This window comes from Ailuropoda melanoleuca, chromosome 16 (genome assembly GCF_002007445.2).
Source record: "Ailuropoda melanoleuca isolate Jingjing chromosome 16, ASM200744v2, whole genome shotgun sequence".
Taxonomy (NCBI): domain Eukaryota; kingdom Metazoa; phylum Chordata; class Mammalia; order Carnivora; family Ursidae; genus Ailuropoda; species Ailuropoda melanoleuca.
Window position 1 is genome coordinate 77,287,570 of NC_048233.1, and position 20,283 is coordinate 77,307,852.

A 20,283-nucleotide genomic window follows, 5' to 3' on the forward strand; every position below is an offset into this window, starting at 1 on the left:
TTTCTTTAAGGAAAGATCTCAGTGGTAGATCCCACTGCATCGAATACACAAAATAACCACTTTTGCCAGCCAGCTACTTCGAGAACTTGAGAGAGTTTTCAGGCACCTCTCTTTGATGTGGGTAAAGGATGAATATTTCAGTGATAGCCAAACCAAAGATATTGATACATAAATATATCAGAGGTATTCATACCCTCTATGTACATCTTTATATACATCTACTTATGTGCACCGGGTAGACTATTTGGTATCCTGTTGCTTTTCTAATTTACCACCAGCATGATAATTTTCTTTCCTAGAAATGACCCACTCTAATTTAATAATTGTTCTATTATTGATTATTAACATTTTCCATTTTAATATTATAAACAGTACTTCAACGTACTTTAAGATTAGTTTTTCATGATTTTATTAATGTGATGATATATTTCTACCATAGCTTATTAAGAATGAAATCTCTCATAAAAATATATAGCTTTTATTGTCATCAGGATTAAGACTGTAGATCATTATTATAGATCATTACTATGATAATTGATTAAACCACGTTCTTCATTTGGTGTAAAATTTTCATTTTCAATCTATATTTTACATCTCTTGGCTCATAATTCAAAATTTAAAAGCGTTTTATGAGCTGCAGACTGCAAAAAACTTATCACAATCCCCCAAAATGGAGTGCTAAAAAACGTTGCTTCAGATATATGTTCCTGAGAGACTCAGTGAAAAAAAGAAAGTATATGTTTTATAGAATCACGGTAGGTGGTACCTTGCTGGCTGAAGCTTCTTAAGGATTTTCAGAGAACAGAGGCTCATTTCTATGTGGTTTTGAATTGCATCTGTGATTCTATTTTAAAATCCATCAAACAGTCGAACTTAGTTAATCATCTCTATGTATCGTGGTAAAGGTTGGAATCACTAAGTTTTTTAATGTTTCTGCTTTTGCTTACATCAATGTTGATCAGTGGGATCTACAGAGACATTTATCATTTCAATTATTTGATAACTGTGTTTTTGTTATTTCTTATAAATACAATATTTGATATCAATGTTATATTTTTTCTGAAGTTAATATGAACCTGTTTTTTTCCTCCCATTTTAGAAGAAACACAAAATTTAACATTTGTTTTCCTAAGCGTGACATATGGCAGAAATGGGGGAGGAGAACTGCACCTCTGTGACAGAGTTCATTCTTCTCGGATTAGCACATGCCCCTGAGCTCAGAGTCTTCCTCTTCCTGGTGTTCCTTCTCGTCTATGGCGTCACCGTTGCAGGAAATCTGGGCATGATTGCAGTGATTCAGGTCAGCTCTCCACTTCACACTCCCATGTACTTTTTCCTCAGCCACTTGTCCTTTGTGGATTTTTGCTACTCCACCATCATCGTGCCAAAGATGCTGTCCAATACCTTAAGCAGGGACAAAGCCATCTCCTTCCTGGGTTGCATGGTGCAATTCTACTTGTTTTGTACCTACGCAATCACTGAGGTCTTCCTGCTGGCTGTGATGGCCTATGACCGCTTTGTGGCCATCTGCAACCCATTGTTGTACACAGTCACCATGTCCCGGAATCTCTGTATGGAGCTGGTGTCTTGCTGCTACCTCTGGGGGATGATGTGTTCTCTGATCCACTTGTGTTTAGCTCTGGAGATCCCATCCTATAGATCAAATGTGATTAACCACTTCTTTTGTGATCTGCCTCCTCTTTTATGGCTTGCTTGCTCTGATGTCTCTATTAACGAACTCACGGTGTTCATTGTGGTCACTGTCAATGAGATCATCACCATCGTGGTCATCTTCACTTCCTACTTGCTGATTCTCATCACCATCCTGAGAATGCACTCTGCAGAGGGAAGGCGTAAAGCCTTTTCCACCTGTGCCTCCCACCTCACAGCCATCCTTGTCTTCCATGGAACGATTCTTTTCATTTATTGCCAGCCCGGTTCTGGCTACAGTGTGGAGACTGACAAGGTGGCCACAGTATTCTACACCATAGTGATCCCCATGTTGAACCCCCTCATCTATAGTCTGAGGAACAAGGATGTGAAAGAAGCTCTCAAGAAAGTATTGGGATCTATATTACCTTTTGAAAAAACTATTTTCTTAACTAGACTCAGAGTTTCTTCAGAGACTTTTAATGAGGGGCTGATTTTGGTTGGATGTGAACAAAAAGTAAAGTAGAGAAGAATTTTATGAGCTGGGGGGCTATTCATGCTTTTTTTTTTCCACTTGTTTTTATTAAGCCATATATTATCTCTTTATAGATAATTCAAATGTACATGGTGTCTTTTCTGTTCTTCTCCAATCTCTACTTTCTTTGAATGGGTTTCGGGTGGTGTTGTTAGGCTCAATACCTTGGTTTGAGAAAACTTCAATGTATTTCTCACAACGTGCACATCGATAGACATGTTTTTCATCATCATTAAAGCATGCAACCTTCTTAACTAAATTAATTTCATTTTTTACAAAAGTGGAATGAGTGTACTACTGTCTGATATCCTATTTTTTAATAGAAAGTTTGAGTAAATTTCTGTGTATTTTTTAGTCATTTTTGTCTTATAATTACTTTTCCATTGCAATATTATAATTTTAGGACTTTTAAAACTTCTTTTAAGGGGATTAAGAAGCACAGGCTTCTAGTTATAAAATAAATAAGTCACAGTGATGAAAAGTATAGCAAAGATAATACAGTCAATAATATATAATAATGTTGTGTGGTGACAGATGATAACCACAGTTATCATGGTGAGCGTTGTGTAATGTACAAGATTGTCAAATCATGACGTTGTGCCCCTGAAACTACTATAACATTGTATGTCAGCTATACTTCAATAGAATAATAAATAAGTTAAAAAAACCCTTTTCTTCTACAAAATATAGATATTACTCTAATTTTCTAGTAAGATTTCCATGAAAATTAAATGATATATCTTAAATTCTTATCACCATATATGGTATATTATAAGTGACTAATAAAGTATTTGCTGATAATGCTATTATTACTTTTAGTTTTACCTTTTGTTCTCTATTCTATCTTATTTCTTGATTAAATCAGTAGATCATGTATTTGATGGCTTACCTGTCTTATTTCTGGGGTTTTGTTAATTTTTTTTCTGTTTTGCCTGATATTATTCAGTCATTTACTGTATTTTCAAGTCTATTATATTCTAAACCTATTGTTTGCATTAGTTTCCTGTGACTTCTGAAAAAAAATGCTGTAAATTTGTTGGCTTAATACAATAGACTTTATTCTCTTATAGTTCTGGAGGGCAGAAATTTGAAATCAATGTCACTGGGCCAAAATCAAGGTATCGGCTGAGCCATGCTACCACAGGAGGTTGTCATGGACAACACTTTCCCTTTCTCTTCCAGTTTGTGGAGACCACAGGCATTCTTTGACATGTGGTTTTATTATTTCAGTCTTTAAGACTGGCATCTTCAAACTTCCCTACTCTCCATCTTTCCTATGTTTTCACATGCGTGCATGTGTTGTGTGTGAAATAACCTCCCTCTCCCCCTCTTTTTTTTTTAAAAGATTTTATTTATTTATTTGACAGAGAAAGAGAGAGAGAACAAGCAGGAGAAATGGCAGAAGGAGATGGAGAAGCAGGCTCCCCCGCTGAGCAAGGAGCCCAATGTTGGGCTCGATCCCAGGACCCTGGGATCATGACCTAAGCCGAAGGCAGACTCTTCACCAACTGAGCCACCCAGGTGCCCCTAGACTCCCTCTCTTTTGTAAGGTCACCTGTGAAGGAAGGCATTTACCGCCAACCCAGATAATCTAGGATAATCTCCTGATATCAAGATCCTTACCCTAATCATATCTGCAAACACCCTTCCCCCCAATAAGGTGGCATTTACATGTTCCAGGATTAGAGCTTGATATATATAAAGGTCCATTTTTCAAACTTAACACACCCACCTTTTAAAGGCCAAAGTATGATTTACTTTTCCTGTGTTCTTGCAATCTTAACACTTCATTTGTTTCCTCACTCTGTTAGGATTTCATTTTATATTAGTTGTTGTTTATATTTTTATTGGGATGGGTTATTTAAAGTAACATATGTCCTTGTCGCTTTAGTGAAGTATGACGGGAGCTGGACTTTTAAACACCTGGGTCCAGGTTCAGACCCTGAAGAGTGATTTTGAGGAAGATCGTTAAACTTGCTTAACCTCGAGTCTCTGAAATATAAACTGGGGATAAGCTACCAGTCTCAGAGTTATCACTGAACTGAAACGTAATAACAAAATAACTGCAAAAACCTGGCTCATAAAATTCATTCTTCCTAATGTTTCTTAAAAAGACATCTTTGAGGGCAAGAATTATTTAGAAATATTCCAGTAAAGACAGATATCAGTTATTTCTTTTAATGAATGAATAAATAATGACTAGTAGAATAGTGTTATATTGTGCGTCTGATGAAAATATGGCTCTATATTACATTTCAGATGTTCTAAATGGAATGAGATTTCCTGCATCACCCATAAGACTTTGGATTTTAAGATGAAAGTGAGAGAAACACCTTTCACCTTTGGTCCTCCAACAAGAACAGTTTCTCCACCTCCGCACTCTTGGTCACACACACACACACACACACACACACACACACGCACACCCCTAACATTATCTCTCTTCATGAGGCAACACATTGCTTCTAAATCTCATTTTCAGGTCTAAAATCATACCACACACGTTCCAATCCTTACACAATTGCTTATGTTGTTTCTTTTACCATCTCTCATTCACTACTCTGTACTTGAAAAAATTCTTAAATGTGTAGTGCAAGTTATCCTTTTTTCTGTTTTGCCACCTGGCATACATATTCACAGAGTAATTGTATTTTTTTAAGTTCATTTTTTTTTATTATGTTCAGTTAGCCACTGTATAGGACATAATTAGTTTTTGATGTAGTGTTCAATGATTCATTAGTTCAGTGTAACACCCAGTGCTCATCGCAGCATGTGCCCTCCTCACTACCCATCACCCTGTTACCCTCTTCCCTATCTTCCTCCCCTCTGAAACCCCCAGATTGTTTCCTGGGGTCCATAGTTTCTCATGGTTCATCTCCCTCTCTGATTTCTCCCCCTTCGGATTTCATTTATTTAAGGAATCTCTACTCCCAACATGGGGCTTGAACTCATGACCATGAAATCAAGAGTTGCATGCTCTTCAACTGAGCCAGCCTGTTGTGCCAAATAGAAACATTTATTAAAGAAATATTCTCTGGTCTATTCAGGCCTTGGGTGGCCAGAATTGCACTTGCAAATAGATGCACGCGTAGCACATATCAGACTCATCAACTTCATTCATAATTGGTTTTCCCCTGACATTTGACTTTCAATGTCTTCTAATTCTCAAGAGTCAGATAGGCATATTTTTGCTTCTTTCTAGTTTATTTTACTATCCTATCCATAGAATAATACTCTGAGAGTTCTTTGATAAATTGCTCTAAGATGGTTAAATAAAATTAGACAGGAAATAGCATAATCTAATTTTATATATAATAATCTGCCATTTCAAAACTAAAAATATATTTTTCTTTGAGACATCCTCAAGATGTAGAAAAACACATTGCATCATTTCATTTTGTGTTTAACCAGTTCCTCAGTAGAACTGTTTAATTGCTCACCACATATCTTTTCCCACTGGGATTTGCATATCAGACTGTGTGTTCCTGGGATCCTAAGTGAGATCTGAAAGCTAACCTCAAAAGACTTGAGGCAAAATATAAAAGGTCTTGTGTTCTCCTAAGAAACCACTACCTTCCTAAGGGAGGCACAGACCTCTTTTATGAACACAAAAGGCCTGCCCAGATAGAGTATGGAAAATGCTGCAATGGGTCAATTTTTTAAATATTTAACTGTCAGCACTGAGTTTTTCCAGTGAAAAATGAACTAACTTTGACAACAGGGTGGTAAGAAGATAAGTGAAAGATAGTGTACTGGTAAGTGCTCTTCTCATAATCCTGGGATATCAGAGTTGGACAGGATTTTAAGTGCTAGTCTTATACTCACTTATTTTACATGCAGGAAACTGATGTTCTGAGAACACATATGCCTAGCATAACACAGGTTTTAATTCGCAAGGCATTTCCAACAAACACCACCACCAACAAAAAAGCACATTAATGGATGATACCCTTATGACAATCTTCAGTATAATTGGACTCTGATTAGAAATCTAACTCTCAATACAGTGCTCATTGCCTGTTAATTCTTTTTTCAAAGTTGAGCAGACTGAGATATAAATTAAAGCTCACCCAATTTGTATATCATATTATTTATTCTATCCTGTGGTTATGTGTTGATAAGAACAGTTATCAACATACAGATAACAGGACTGGGGTAGGGTTAGGCGAGCGGCTTTGAGGGAAGAGAAAAATGGTTTAGAAAGGTAGAGACAAGGGCTCTCTATAGAGAACTGACAGGAATAGGTAATTTTGTTGAATTCTTTTAGAGTTCATTTTCGTTCTCACCTGCCAATTGCATAGAAGAACAGATAATTGGCTCCTCTTTGCACTCTTCTTAACTTTTTGTCTTGTATTCCTTTCCCCTTCTATTGTTTCATTGACTTTCATATTTCGTTTTTCAATCCTGAAAGGCTTTTTTGGTCTTAAAGCATCTATCATCCTTGAAATATTATTACAAGTAAATATTCTCTGTATAAATGGATGTCTTCAGTAACTCTACTTCTGTGATTAGAAATAAAAGTTTTGGTAGAAAGAAGTGGTGGTTCTCCATGGCTCAGACCCCAAGCTTATTTAAACATTGTCCCTAAAGAGGAGCCTCTTTTTTTCATGCCTACTTTTTGATAGTCGTTTTCCATAATTCCCAAAAGAGTGAATGGCACAGCAAAGAGGGATTTTCATCCACCCTACCTTTTAGCCACTGGCTATAATTTTTTTTCTTTTGTCTTCATAACAGTGGCTATTGTTCCACTTTTAGGTCGATTGAAAATCTTGCCTCTCATATTCCTAGACAGCCACAGATGGGCTGTCACTCAACGAGAGTTGGTATTTTCTAAGGAGGGTGCCATATGTATTTTAGGAAAGGAGAGTTCCAAAGAGTTGACTAGTAGATCTGAGATGCTTCTTTCTCCAATTAACACTTTTTTTAAAGCAAAGTGTTTGGAGTGAAAAGGAGTGTAGGAGACAAAAATGGGAATATATGTGAAAATTGAGTGTATTTAAATGCTGAGCTTGTAGGAAACGGAATAATTTGAGAGTTTAAGAAGAAGGCAACACAATACAAAATCTATTTTATGTAGGTAATTCTTACAGTGGTTTACGGATACATTTTGGATCATGTTTGGAAGTAGGGTGGGTATTGACTGGAGTGAATGAGGCCAATTAAGCAGTTCAAATTGAGGGAAGAAAGGGATGACATTAAATAATGGAATGTCAGTGATGACAAGAAGGAGATATTGGATATTTGCCATGTTTCACAGATTGAATCAATGGTTCTTTTTCAGTTTTGAACCAGAGGAGGATTCTTATTTGGACTAGCAGTGGAGATGGTAGAGATGTATACCAAGATAGGGATCATAAAATAGGCATAAGTTACAGGAATTGATAGTAATTAAATTTTATTTTAAGCATGTTGAAATGTACATGTGCCTTTTTGATAGCTCACTTTGAGTTGGACCGATGCTTTTGGAATGGGTACATGAAAATTATCACTGTGTACTTGCTATTGTAAGAAAAGGCACAGAATTATGTAGAGCGAGTGTGCATAGTGAGGAGAGAAGTAGGTTGAGAATGAAGCCCTAGGAAAGTGCCACCATCTATGAAGGAGGCTGGGTAGGGGCATTATTGAGATTAGTATTGGAATCAAGAGAGGTATATAGAAGCCAAAAGAGAACGGGGTTTTATGAAGAAAGGAGAGGTCAAAGCTCTTACATGGAGTAGAGAAATAAAGTTCATTACCTATTGAAAATCCTTGCATTTGACAGTTAGGATGTAGTTTGGAATTGAAACAAAAAAGGTTTTAAATTGTTGGGACAAAAATCCTATCTCAGTAGGCTGAAGTGAGAAAGTAGAAACCAGTGTAGTTATCTTTAAGAAAATATTGGAATAAAATTTAAAAAAATGAATGGAAATAGATACAGAGTAACATTTTTAAAGGTGAAATTGACTTCAATGCTATGTGTTGCAAGTTTATGAAAGAAACATTAGTAGTAAAAGCATAAGTATCTTAATTGATGCAGAGAGGAAGAATTGGGTGCACAGTTGAAGGGAGTAACATCAGAGAGGAAGGGCACGGAAAGGAAGGGAGAGAGGAGGTCACTGATGAACTCAAACGGTTATATTCTGACTTGATGAGAAAGTTAAGCACATACTTGTTGCTATCTGATATTTTTCTCTGCAAGACAGAAATCATTTTCTGGCAGTGAGTAGAAGGTCATAGAATGAGACCTAAGAAGAATTATTAAGGCGTACAGTAGTGATTAAAGGAGGAAACTAGTTGTATGTGATATGCAATAGTAAAGAAAAAAATTTATTTAATCATATATACAAATGTATATGTCTAACTTAAAATTTTATTCAATCATATATTGATTATGATTTTATTCAATTATATATACACAAATGAATATGTCTAACTATTATACAAATGTAAGATGAAACCATGTCAGTGATTTTACTTCATTTATTCATTCATTCAACTGTTCCAACTGGTATAAAAGACAAGGTGAAGAATTATAGGTCAAGAATTCACAAGTAAATAAACAAATAGATACTAAACTGGCTTTTTCCACAGGAGGGAGGGAAATTGATTGTCTCTACACTGGACAAAATGTGCATGTCTGTAGACAAGTACTACGTGTATTGCCATTGGTTGTCCAACAGTTTTCTAAACTAGAGCAAGGACGATGGAAGGCAGAAAGGTAGAGAAATAGGTAGATGAGGCTTTTTCAATATTTTTTACAATTTTTCACTGTGGAGGGCATGGGAACATTCCTGGATATCATCCTCGCATTGCCTGTATTGAATTTAACACATTTGTGAGCATGAGGATTTCTCTGGTTTTATTCCATAGCTTGAATTCCAGAAAGATAAAACAGATGTCTGGATTGACTCAGAATTGCTATGCTGCCAGCTTCAGAACCGCGAAGGAACAAGATGTGAGGAGATTGAATCTGTAGAAGGACATTCACTGAACACCTACAATTTGATGGGAAAGGTACTATCACTCTCATAGATGATGGACTGAAACTCGGTGCTTCATTGGCCGGCCCAAGGTCTCACAACTTCTGAGCGACAGAGCTGGGATTCAGTGACTTTTATAACTAATGCAGAACCTTTCTTCTTTCTATTTTATCAGTAGATTTCCAACAACTCTTAGGAGTTCTTTTGTTCTTAAGAGGTGAAGCCACATCTCAAGGTGAGCAACATGGAACTTCTGCTCCTCTACCTATACAGGGCTTCGCTTGGAACAGCAGTGCTGTCTGTTGTGAAAATAAAAATAACACAAATGGGGACAGAGGCTAGTCATTCAGTTTGCTGTGTAACCATGTAGTTAACCGCTATTACTTGACATTGGTGGAAGATGAGGAAGGTGAAGAAAGTGGAGTTCAGCAACTGAGCTGATGGTGGTGCCCCTAAATATGGAAAACAATAGCTTTAAGCAGTGGAAGTGATACCTCGTCAACTTAATAAAAGTTTGAAAATCTGGGGCACCTGGGTGGCTCAGTCAGTTGAGCATCTGCCTTTGGCTCAGGTCAGGATCCCCAGGGTCCTAGAATTGAGCCCCACATTGGGCTTCCTGCTCAATGGGGAGTCGGCCTTCCCCTCTCCCTCTGCTTCTTACTGTTGCTCATGCTTTCTCTCTCTCTCTCTTTCTCTCTCTCAAATAATTAAAATCTTCAAAAAAATTGAAAATCTGAAAACTTGAAATGCATAACACTGCACTCGCTGCAGATGTGCTTAGGTGTTATCAGGATGCAGGAGTGGATTTAGAATTCCTCTTGTATTTATTTTGACTGTTTCATTTCTTATTTTTTAGTGAATACTGAGGTTTTTACTAATATTGCCATCATTACTGTGCCACAACCTCAGAAGTCCAGGGTCACTGAAGAGAATGGAGTTCGAAAACCGTACTGTGAAGACTGAGTTCTTTCTCTTGGGATTTAGTGACCATCCAGAGCTTTGGAGGATTCTTTTTGCTGTGTTTCTTTTTATCTACTCTGTTACCCTCATGGGGAACCTTGGGATGATGTCATTAATCACAACCAGTTCCCACTTGCACACCCCGATGTACTTTTTCCTCTGTATGTTGTCATTCGTAGATGTATGCTCCTCTTCTGTCATTGCCCCCAAATTACTTGTGGACTTGGTTTCCGATAAAAAGACCATTTCTTACAGGGGCTGTGTTGCGCAATTATATTTTTTCTGCTCTTTGGTTGACACAGAATCTTTCCTCTTGGCTGCCATGGCTTATGACCGGTACATAGCAATCTGCAACCCACTGCTTTATACGGTTATTATGTCCAAAAGGGTTTGCTGCCAGCTTGCCATTGGAGCATTTTTGGGAGGTACCATGAGCTCAATTATTCACACTACTAATACCTTTCATCTATCTTTCTGCTCCAAAGAAATTAACCATTTCTTCTGTGATATCTCCCCACTCTTCTCTCTGTCCTGCACTGATACTTACATGCATGACATTATTCTGGTAGTCTTTGCTGGTTTGGTGGAAGCTATCTGTCTTCTAGCAGTCCTTCTTTCTTATGTCTGCATCATAGCTGCTATTCTTAAAACAGGTTCTGCTGAAGGAAGAAGAAAAGGGTTTTCCACTTGTGCCTCCCATCTGACCGTAGTCACGATCTACCATGGTACCCTCATTTTTATTTATTTGCGCCCCAGCACTGGTCATTCACTGGATATTGACAAAGTGACCTCTGTGTTCTACACATTGATTATACCTATGTTGAATCCCCTAATTTACAGTCTAAGGAACAAAGATGTCAAAAACGCCTTTAGGAAAATGATCAGCCAGAAATTGGTTTCTTAAGGAAGAATGAAACTGAGCCTGACGACTTTTTAACAATGTCTGTTCTTTGATCATTGGTTCTAATTGTTGAGAAAGTCAGTTTAATATGGATGTTCCCCAAATATGTGGTAATGAGGTCTTAACTACAGAATAGGGCCCAAACACAACATCAGAACCAGGTCCTGTCACATTACTTGTATTACGTCTCTTTATTATTTTAAAGTTGACATTTTTAATATATATTCCAGGAGTAGATTTACCCTTTGCATAATGTCCTATATTACATATTTTTACCCCTTTTCTCTCCCATCCTAAATTTATTGCAATTTTTCTCAATATTGGATAAGCCATTAAAATATCACAACCCTTTTTCTTTTGTGGAAGAAAATAAATGCAATTTATTGAGACCATTTTTCAATTAATTTTTATTTCCATGTAAATATGTGTGCATTGTAGCTTAGCTGTCTAACTGTACTCTCTCTAAAAAAATTTTTACTCAAATTTTAACTATTATGTGATTTTTTATATCAATTCAATTATAGATGGTAAGTCACATCCAAAACCTCACTATAATATTAAAACTCTTAAAATTTTCTATCCAATCTTGTAGTTGTTTGTGTCTGTGTTTTATCCCTCTACTAGACTTATCATTAATTATTGTCCCTTATTTGATACATTGCCTCTTTATCACAGTATTTTTTCCAGTGTGGATATTGAGTAAATTTTTATGAAATAAACATGAAAATATTTGCTATCGATTGTTTTTAAGTTAGATTATATATCTATCACTATTTCTCTTGCAGTTTTTTTGTTTGTTTGCTTGTTTCCTTCTCTGGAAGGGTACTGTATACACATGTGACTATTGCAAAATATTGTCAGGTATGGTGACTTATTAAAAAACAATTTGCAAGTATCACCAAAATTAAAGTCTGGCTCATAAACTATTTCCTCAAGAATAGGTTCAGTCTGAAATGTCTTGATTGGTAAGAAAACAGCTGAACTTTCTGAAGGAGGCTATCCTCTGACAGCAAGAGTTGGGATCAGAAGCTAACAAACTGTGGGCTCACAGATGGGTGGGCTGCTGGGACATGACCCATAGAAAAAGTGTGGCAGAAAGTCTAAAGAAAGTGCTAAAGCAAAGGTGAGGTTGAATAGTGGGAGAGGGTAAATTAGACAGAAAAGTCATCTGACAGTGAAGATGCGGACTGCATTACAAACCAAAATCACAGTTCTATTCACTGCAGTGGAAACTCTTTAAAACTGGGCTTCGGAGGGGAGGGGGTTTGGGGAATGGGATAGGCTGGTGATGGGTAGTAAGGAGGGCACGTATTGCATGGTGCACTGGGTGTTATATGCAACTAATGAATCATTGGACTTTACATCAAAAACCAGGGATGTACTGTATGGTGACTAACATAATATAATAAAAAAAATATTAAAAAAAAGAACAAAGTTGAAGAGCAAGTAAAAAAGATTATTAAAAAAAATAGGTTTTTGTCCAAACATTTCAGTGGTGAGGTAGGGCTCTGGTCAACGTGGGCTGTCAATAGGGAAGAGTGGGATGTGGCTTGATGCTTATGAGAATCACATACTGCACAGAAAATGTTCACCAAAGTGTATGGGTTCATCACAACAGATGAATATTTGTTCTTTTGTTGTTGAGTGTATGTTGGTTCATAAACCTCCCCCTCTCACCCCACAGAGGGTAGGGAGAGATGGAAGAAAGAGGCAGACCACTCCAGATTGGTAGGTGGCAGGTGTAATGAACTTACATATGAGGCTTATTTTGGGCAGCCACAACATGAGCAGACCTCCACTTCTGCCCTCCAGAATCGTATAAGTTTATACAGAGGCCTTCACTGGGTTCAGTCATGTGTACCATCCAGGTGGTCTCAACACCACATCGATCTCTCAAGGCTATGTCCTCGGAACAGTTCAAACTGTGAGATCGGTGGGCAGAATGTACATTCTAAGGACAGGGGAAGGGTGAGGATTCTTTTGATTCCTTGAGTCCAGCTCACAGGTCAATCAGTGGTCACATCCTCTCCATGACCTCCTCCAGCAACATCCTATTTCAGCTGTGACCCTTGGGATAGGGGCACACAGGATAACATAAAATGTGATACTCTGGGATTAATTATCTAAACTCATTTCTTGGCAATGTGGGGTCTGAGACTGAGATCAGAAGCACAGTTTCAGGCATCTGGCCTAGACGTGGGAAGAAATCTTTGCTCAGCTCCAACCAGGAGTAAAGGAAGCGTCAAGAAAAACAAGTCCCAAGGTGGCTGGGCAGAGCGCTCCAAAGAGCAGCTGAGGCTACGAGGTACAACTAGAACCTGAATAGCTGGGTAAGGAGGCTCTAAAGTGGATAAAGATGGATCCTGGGGACACAATTTCATGACAGGACGCCATGAATGATGCCATGTTTTCTTGCCACACCTGAGTTTAGTTCCTGAGAGGGAGTTAGTTGGCTCTGAATGATCTTAGAAACTCCATTATCATCCTCAGATAAATAGATATATACCTGATTATAAAAATATCTATGTCTTTATAATAGATATAGTAAAGCCAGGTTAAAGAGATGAGGACACTGTTAACAGGACTAGTAATCTACAGTCACACAGCTAACAAGTAAATGATAGTATGTGGATGTGAACCAGGTCTTGTCTCCCTCCGAATTTCTGTTCTTACCCTAAACCCTCTCTCATCTTTACCATGTTTTCAAATGAAAACAAAGCACAAAGCACAAACAAAAACAAAAACAAAATCCTGGTTTCCTGATCATGTGTAAAGGCTATTAAATTTAAATCTTTAAAAAAAAGGTAAAGAAGAAAAAATATCTGTTATTCTCACACATATATGAAAGCTGGCCAGTGAATCCAATTTTGTATAACATGAATAGGTTTAATCTTTACAGAGAGGAATATATTTAATACAATTTCAATAAAGTACATTGTTATGGGAAGGGATTTGGGCAGTGATGGAGAGGTCCTGATAAATAATATGTTCTATGAATGACAAATAAATAACTTCAGATTGTAAAATAAAATACTCAATACATAATAAAATACTTTGATTTGTCTTAAAACTCTGTTCAATCAGTAATGGAAGACTAATAACTTGCTGAAAATTGCATCTTTTAAATTGCATCTTTTAAATTTAATTCTTATGGTATTTTGAAGTACACTTAGCCTATTTCATACACTAAAGGAATACATAAAAATAGGGAAGAAAATTTAAATGAAAAACCTTGTACCACCATTATTGCTGTCTCCTCCTGGAACCAGGAAAAAAACAAAACAAAACAAAAAAAAACCTTTCTGTTCCCTTCTTGACAATTAGCTAAAATAAAAAGAGTACTCTTGAGAACCTCTTGTTATGTTTTTCATAAATGGATTAATTCTTAGTTGATGCCTGTGTAAACAACACATACAATTAATTAAGTTTATGGAAAAGATACAAGATTACTTAACATCCAGGTACGCAGCAAAGACCATTATTAAAATCGTGTTTATTTCACAGATGCACAGAGATCCAATTATTACAATTAGAATTTTTTGTAAATATTATTTTGTTCTTTGTTTTTTTCATTGACCATATTATTAAGTTAATAAATCTTCCTTTAACTTAAACTGTATCAATTAAGCTTTTTAAAAAATTTTGTTAGTGAAATGCTATGAACACATCAAGGGAGACTGAGCCATCTTTCCAGTGGCCTTTGGACAGGGTGAGGGTCCCTTAGCCCCAACTTTCCTTCGTGCAGCTTCTATGCAATTGTCAACAACATCGCATCTGTTCTCCAGAGCGGGGACAGGAAGGGAAACCCACAGGCTGGTGTGCACTCTGAGGTGGGGTGTGAATCTAGAGCAATTGATCCTGGGGATGTCTGCTGGTGTAACTGGGCCAGAATGATGAGGAATACGTGGTTCCGAAAAAGATTTACTGCAAATGATCCCTGTCCCTGATGGTTACTTCAGCCTGGGCCAAAAGAAAAGATGGACATACTAGAATAATATTTAAAAAGCAAGTTTGTGCATGTGTGTGTTTGTGTGAGTGTATGAGTGTGTGTGTGTGTGTGTGTGTGTGAATTTGCAAAGCCTCTTTTGCATCAGTTTTTCAGGGGACACTCATGAACTTATTTAATACATGTTTTAAATAACATTTGGACCTGAGCTTTGTAAATAATAAAGTAGAAATATTAGTGAACAATACTGGAAAGGGCATTGCATTCATGGAACTTGGAACAGAGAAGGCAAACGTAAAAAGATCCTTTTTGCAGACCAGCTGTTGAACCCGGTATTACTCTTTCTTAGTTTGAACAGAAGATCAAGATCAATAAGGACTCTTCCCACACTCCATTTAGGTATCATGATAAATAAGAGGAAACATCTAGAAAGTTGTGTTGGTGAGACTACAGGAATGTATGTCAAAAGACCTCGGCTTCGGTTCACAAAAGCTTTAAATAAATACATTGGGTGAAAAATACAACTTCACCCAGACCATAATTTAGTGCAGATTGCTTTTCTCAGGGCACCTTTCACATCCTTATTCCTCAAGCTGTAGATGAGTGGGTTTAACATAGGAATGACCACCGTGTAGAAGACAGAGGACATTTTGTCTGTGTCCATGGAATAGCTGGAGCTGGGCCGGAAATACATGAACAGGAGTGTGCCATGAAATATCGCCACCGCGGTCAAGTGGGAGGCGCATGTGGAGAAGGCTTTGCGTCTCCCCTGGGCTGAGCTCATCCTGAGGATGGTGGTGATGACGTAGCTGTAGGAGAGGAGGATGGTGATGATGCTGCAACCCACCACACAACCGATGAACGTGAACATCACTATCTCATTGATGGACGTGTCTGAAGAGGAGAGGGCCAGCAAGGGTGGGATGTCGCAGAAAAAGTGATTGATGATATTGGAATTGCAGAATGACAGTCGAAACGTGCAGCAGGTGTGGATTGCTGAATCCACTAAGCCCACAAAGTAGGCAAGGGACACGAGCCGGAGGCAGATTTTCCCGGACACGGCGACTGTATAGAGAAGTGGATTACAAATGGCTACATACCGGTCGTACGCCATGACAGCCAGCATGAGACATTCCACATCTGCAAAGACCCCAAAAAAATACATCTGAATTGCACATAAATTATACGGAATCCTCTTTTGCTCAGATAAGAAGTCAGCCAGCATCTTGGGAGACACAGTGGAGGAGTAACAGACATCGCAGAAAGACAGATTGCTCAGGAAATAATACATGGGCGTGTGGAGCCTGGAGTCCAGCCTGATCAGCAAGATCATCCCTAGATTGGCAATCACGGTTATGCCATAAACCAGCAGGAAGAGCACAAGGAGCCCCTGCTGCACATCCTTTCTGCCAGACAGTCCTAGGAGTGTGAAGTCAGTAATCACAGTGCAGTTCTCAACAGCCATCACTCAGATCTGGGAACGCCTGGTTGTGAGAGAAGGAAATGGAACCAGGATTAACATCACTTTACTGTAGTAGACAAACTGCTGGTCCTTTCTATTTCTCTGTATTTAGGAAGAGAGACAAGCAATGTCAGGACTGTTTAGGTGAAGCAGACTGTCCCGGAAATATATCCAAATCGATAAAAATGATTTGATAATAATATTACCTATATTTGTACAACACTGTACAGAATTCGTAGCACACTTTCATCCAAATTAAATGGTATTTGCATGCCAACATATGTTGTCTTTATGATAAGTTTTGCTAAATGTTATTCTATAAGGAAATTAATGTTCTCATTGTTTGAGGCAATAGTTCTTATAATTATCTGGCCAGATAACCCTGTGTTCAGCAAGGTATTATTTTTACATCTAGTATAAATATTGTTATAGTCTGTAATAGAGAAACATAGCTGAGAAGCACAAGTAATGAATGTATTCCTTTGTTTTCCCCCCAAAATCCAAAATAGTGAGCCATATGAAAAATTCTTTCATACAACATGCTTCCACTTCCCCACTCACTCCATGTCCTATCCAGTCTCAATAAACAAGGGATGGAGCCAGTCTCAGATTCAGGACCCCCTGGAGCAGGGAGGGTATGGTTGCAGAAGAACAGGGTGGAGGGTGTCCATGAGCAATACTCTAAAGTGGACAGACAGGAAAATGCCAGGGCTAACCATGCTCCCTTCTGACAGTTGCTATTGCTCAGGGGACATTATGAACAACATTGGGCTTGAATCATAGAGATTCTCCTAGCAGGTGACAGATCAGCAAATGAAGGAATGTGCTTTCCTGTGTGAGTCTCCCTGCCCCAAAGTACTAGAACCTTCATTGTCTAGTTGTCAACAGTTCAGAACTGTAAGACACATGTGAAAAATACTCACGCGCACAGTCCCACACCCCAGAGAGATTCAAATCTCCACTGTACCTGTTTCAACTTCCCTAGACTTTTTAATATTGTTTTGTTTTATCCCTTTTACATTTAAACGTCTCTGAAATCTGCCTCCCTTTACTTTAAAAACATGGTGGTTGAGAGGTCAATTGAATTATATGTTCTGCTGTTTTATTTTAACCAAACTAATGATATCGTATGTAGTATCATACAAGTCCTCCTCTGTTTGTGAGAATTTAGGAAAAGTGAAGATGAAGTTAGATGAAGAAGAGATAAAAAATATCTGAATAATGATCGAGTGATCAATGTGCAAGTCTCCAAACCCTTGGCTTAAACTCATTTAAATATCAGTCCCTGTAGACACGTATTTTAAAAAATGCTTCCTTAAAAAATTTAAAAATATAGTTTTTTAAGAATATATAAAAATACAAGACATTAAAAACAATAAAACATAGGTAACATCTGTGCAATCCATACTTGTTTTTTTCCCTGCTTTCTACGTGTATATTTATCTTAAATAAGCAGATCGATAAAAGTAATTGAAATAAAAGTTTGTGTAACATATACACTTCTTTGGTTTTATATCACGTTTTCAGTTAAAAAAGGACAAAAAAAACAAAAATTTAGAATATAAATCAGAGAAACAGCAAAAAGTGTTAATACCAGCCCCAGAATTACTGACCTCTCTTCCTCACAGTTCTGTCTGCAGGAGGCTTCAGCGTTGTCTCCTGACTAACCTGGATTATATAATCATCTCTGAGTCTGGTCCCTGGGTGCTCAACACTTGGTCTCTCAGGAATAAGCAAAATACCTCATATTGTGGTGGTGTATTTTCTGATATTTCATAGGGGTAAGGTGATTAAACAAGAAATACAGACCATTAAAAAAAATTGTGTCCCTCTCTACCTTACCACCTAAAATTATACCTATTTTAAGAATAGCAGAATGACCCCATTCAACAAGCATTCCTTATTTCTAATTCCCCAATCCCTATTCTCCCCTAGAATTGATTTTTGTGATAATTTCATAATTTACAAAACAAATACACACCCATTCATGCCCAGGTATTTACACAGATACACAAACTCTTTCCCAGTAAAGACATTTACAAGGTAAAGATTTTTTTAGAAACAGCAAAAAACCACTGGACAATATCACATTGCCTATTGATAACATTTTGTTGTCAATATTACTGAATTTTAAATTTTCAAATAAGTAATGTCACAATATAAACATTCTTTATATATGTAAATAAGTATGATGAATGCAATGCATTCCATTGTATTAATGTACATTAATTTATTCTATCTATCCTCTGCTAAGTGTCCACTTGATTTATATACAATTCTACATATCATAAAAACTTTGATGTGAGTAAAATTATATAAATATTTATCATATCCATATATTTTTATTTTTTTAAAGATTTTATTTATTTATTTGAAAGAGAGAGAGAGAGCACACAAGCAGTGGGGAGGAGCAGAGGGAGAGGGATAAGGAGGTTCCAGCTAAACAGGGAAGCTGACATGGGGCTCGAACCCAGGACCCTGGGATCATGACCTGAGCCAAAGGCAGGTGCTTTACCGACTGAGCCACCCAGACACCACCATATCCATAAATTTTTAAAAATAAATTCTATAAATGATTTTTAGGAGCATAGAAATTGACCTTAAATAAAGGCAATGTTGTCCTTTTTACCATAGTCAAATACTTTATGTTATCTAATTATAGGCACATATTATAATGTATTTCATATGTTTCACATGTCCTGGCTTGTCTCTAACCATTTCATAACATGGTACAGAAATTGAAACTGAGAGGTAAACAGTAAAGTTCATTGAATCTACAGAAGTTATTCACAATCGATTGCTGAACATAGTGGAGTGAAACAAATTTTGTCTTAAAAAACTAGCACTCTAAATCCTCTGATAGAATGTGATAGTATGTATGTGTTAAAGTGACATTTGAAAATTCACAAATCCCCCAAAGACTCCCCAGATTTCCAATGGAACTGAGAGGCCATTCAGTCCCAGTTCTCCACCAAAGTTAGGATCCCAATGATTATGGAAGGCAGAAGTGTTGTCACATGGGAGGTAATCCAATTTAATTATATTATCTGGGTACTTGAACATTATTAATGTTGGTGTGAAGAAAAAGTGATTTGAAAGCACCCTGCATTGCACAATTCCATGAATCAAACAGAAAAGAAAGAAATTTTATCTCCTTGAGCTTGTGAAACCTGGCAGTTCAGAGGAAAGATCTACATATTGTCTGTTATCTGAGTCATAGTTTATCACGTGTGTGAATCATTGCTATGTACGTGCAAGCACAGGTTGTTATGTATCCTTTAAATGTTTACTCTTGATTAATGTTACAAAAATGTAAAAACATCACATATATTAGATTTTGAGGCAGGTCATTTAATCGCCACAAGCCTGTAAAAGCAAAATTTGTGTAAACAACAAAAAAGTAGGATGCACAGGGTGTGTCCCGGTTTATGCATCCCAACGCTTCAGGTATTTTCGTATTTCTCCTGATACCTCACCTGGAGTCAATAGAAACATAGGTTTTGCACTTTTTTTTTCACTTGTTTGTCTTTGTTATAGAATTTCCCCTTACTGTCTATAAAACTAGATTACCCTTCAAGCAAAGTCAATGAAATGAATATATTTTCAATTTTTGGGAAAGAGATTGTCGTGACAATTGTTAATGCATTTTCCTAAATATATTGTTATTCTTTGTGTGATGATCACAGTACCAAATACCAAATGTATTTCCTCTGGGAAATATTGTTGAGACAACTCTCAAAGCTTCTAAACAATCGCCAATGCCTTGCCATCAGATGGACTCGAGAAAACGCTGTATTTGCATTAGCTCAGCGCGTTCCTACTGTTCTCTATCTCTCTCATGTGTGTTTGAAGGTGGTGGAGTCTTCCTCA

General features: G+C 37.3%; 3 protein-coding genes across 3 annotated transcripts; 2 read left to right on the forward strand and 1 right to left on the reverse strand.

The window, feature by feature from the left end:
* The first annotated feature begins 1,150 nt into the window (after positions 1–1,150).
* LOC100478880 (olfactory receptor 5L1) lies at positions 1,151–6,524 on the forward strand. The gene is made up of 2 exons (XM_002930049.2): positions 1,151–2,059; positions 6,495–6,524. Exons 1-2 carry the CDS (start codon positions 1,151–1,153, stop codon positions 6,522–6,524), a joined length of 939 nt encoding a protein of 312 aa, XP_002930095.2.
* Positions 6,525–10,054: 3,530 nt separating this feature from the next.
* Positions 10,055–11,008, forward strand: LOC100479131 (olfactory receptor 5I1). The gene has a single exon (XM_002930050.2). It carries the CDS (start codon positions 10,076–10,078, stop codon positions 11,006–11,008), a length of 933 nt encoding a protein of 310 aa, XP_002930096.1. The 5' UTR covers positions 10,055–10,075.
* Positions 11,009–15,477: 4,469 nt separating this feature from the next.
* LOC100479384 (olfactory receptor 5W2) lies at positions 15,478–16,416 on the reverse strand. Its single transcript, XM_002930051.2, has one exon. It carries the CDS (start codon positions 16,414–16,416, stop codon positions 15,478–15,480), a length of 939 nt encoding a protein of 312 aa, XP_002930097.2.
* Positions 16,417–20,283: the final 3,867 nt, after the last annotated feature.

Bases quoted from the DNA above. Each gene is read 5' to 3' on its own strand.
- LOC100479384 (XM_002930051.2), bottom strand. From the start codon at position 16,416: ATGGCTGTTGAGAACTGCACTGTGATTACTGACTTCACACTCCTAGGA.
- LOC100478880 (XM_002930049.2), top strand. From the start codon at position 1,151: ATGGGGGAGGAGAACTGCACCTCTGTGACAGAGTTCATTCTTCTCGGA. The intron at 2,060-6,494 runs GTATTGGGATCT...ATAGAAGAACAG, and splicing joins TGAAAGAAGCTCTCAAGAAA to ATAATTGGCTCCTCTTTGCA.
- LOC100479131 (XM_002930050.2), top strand. From the start codon at position 10,076: ATGGAGTTCGAAAACCGTACTGTGAAGACTGAGTTCTTTCTCTTGGGA.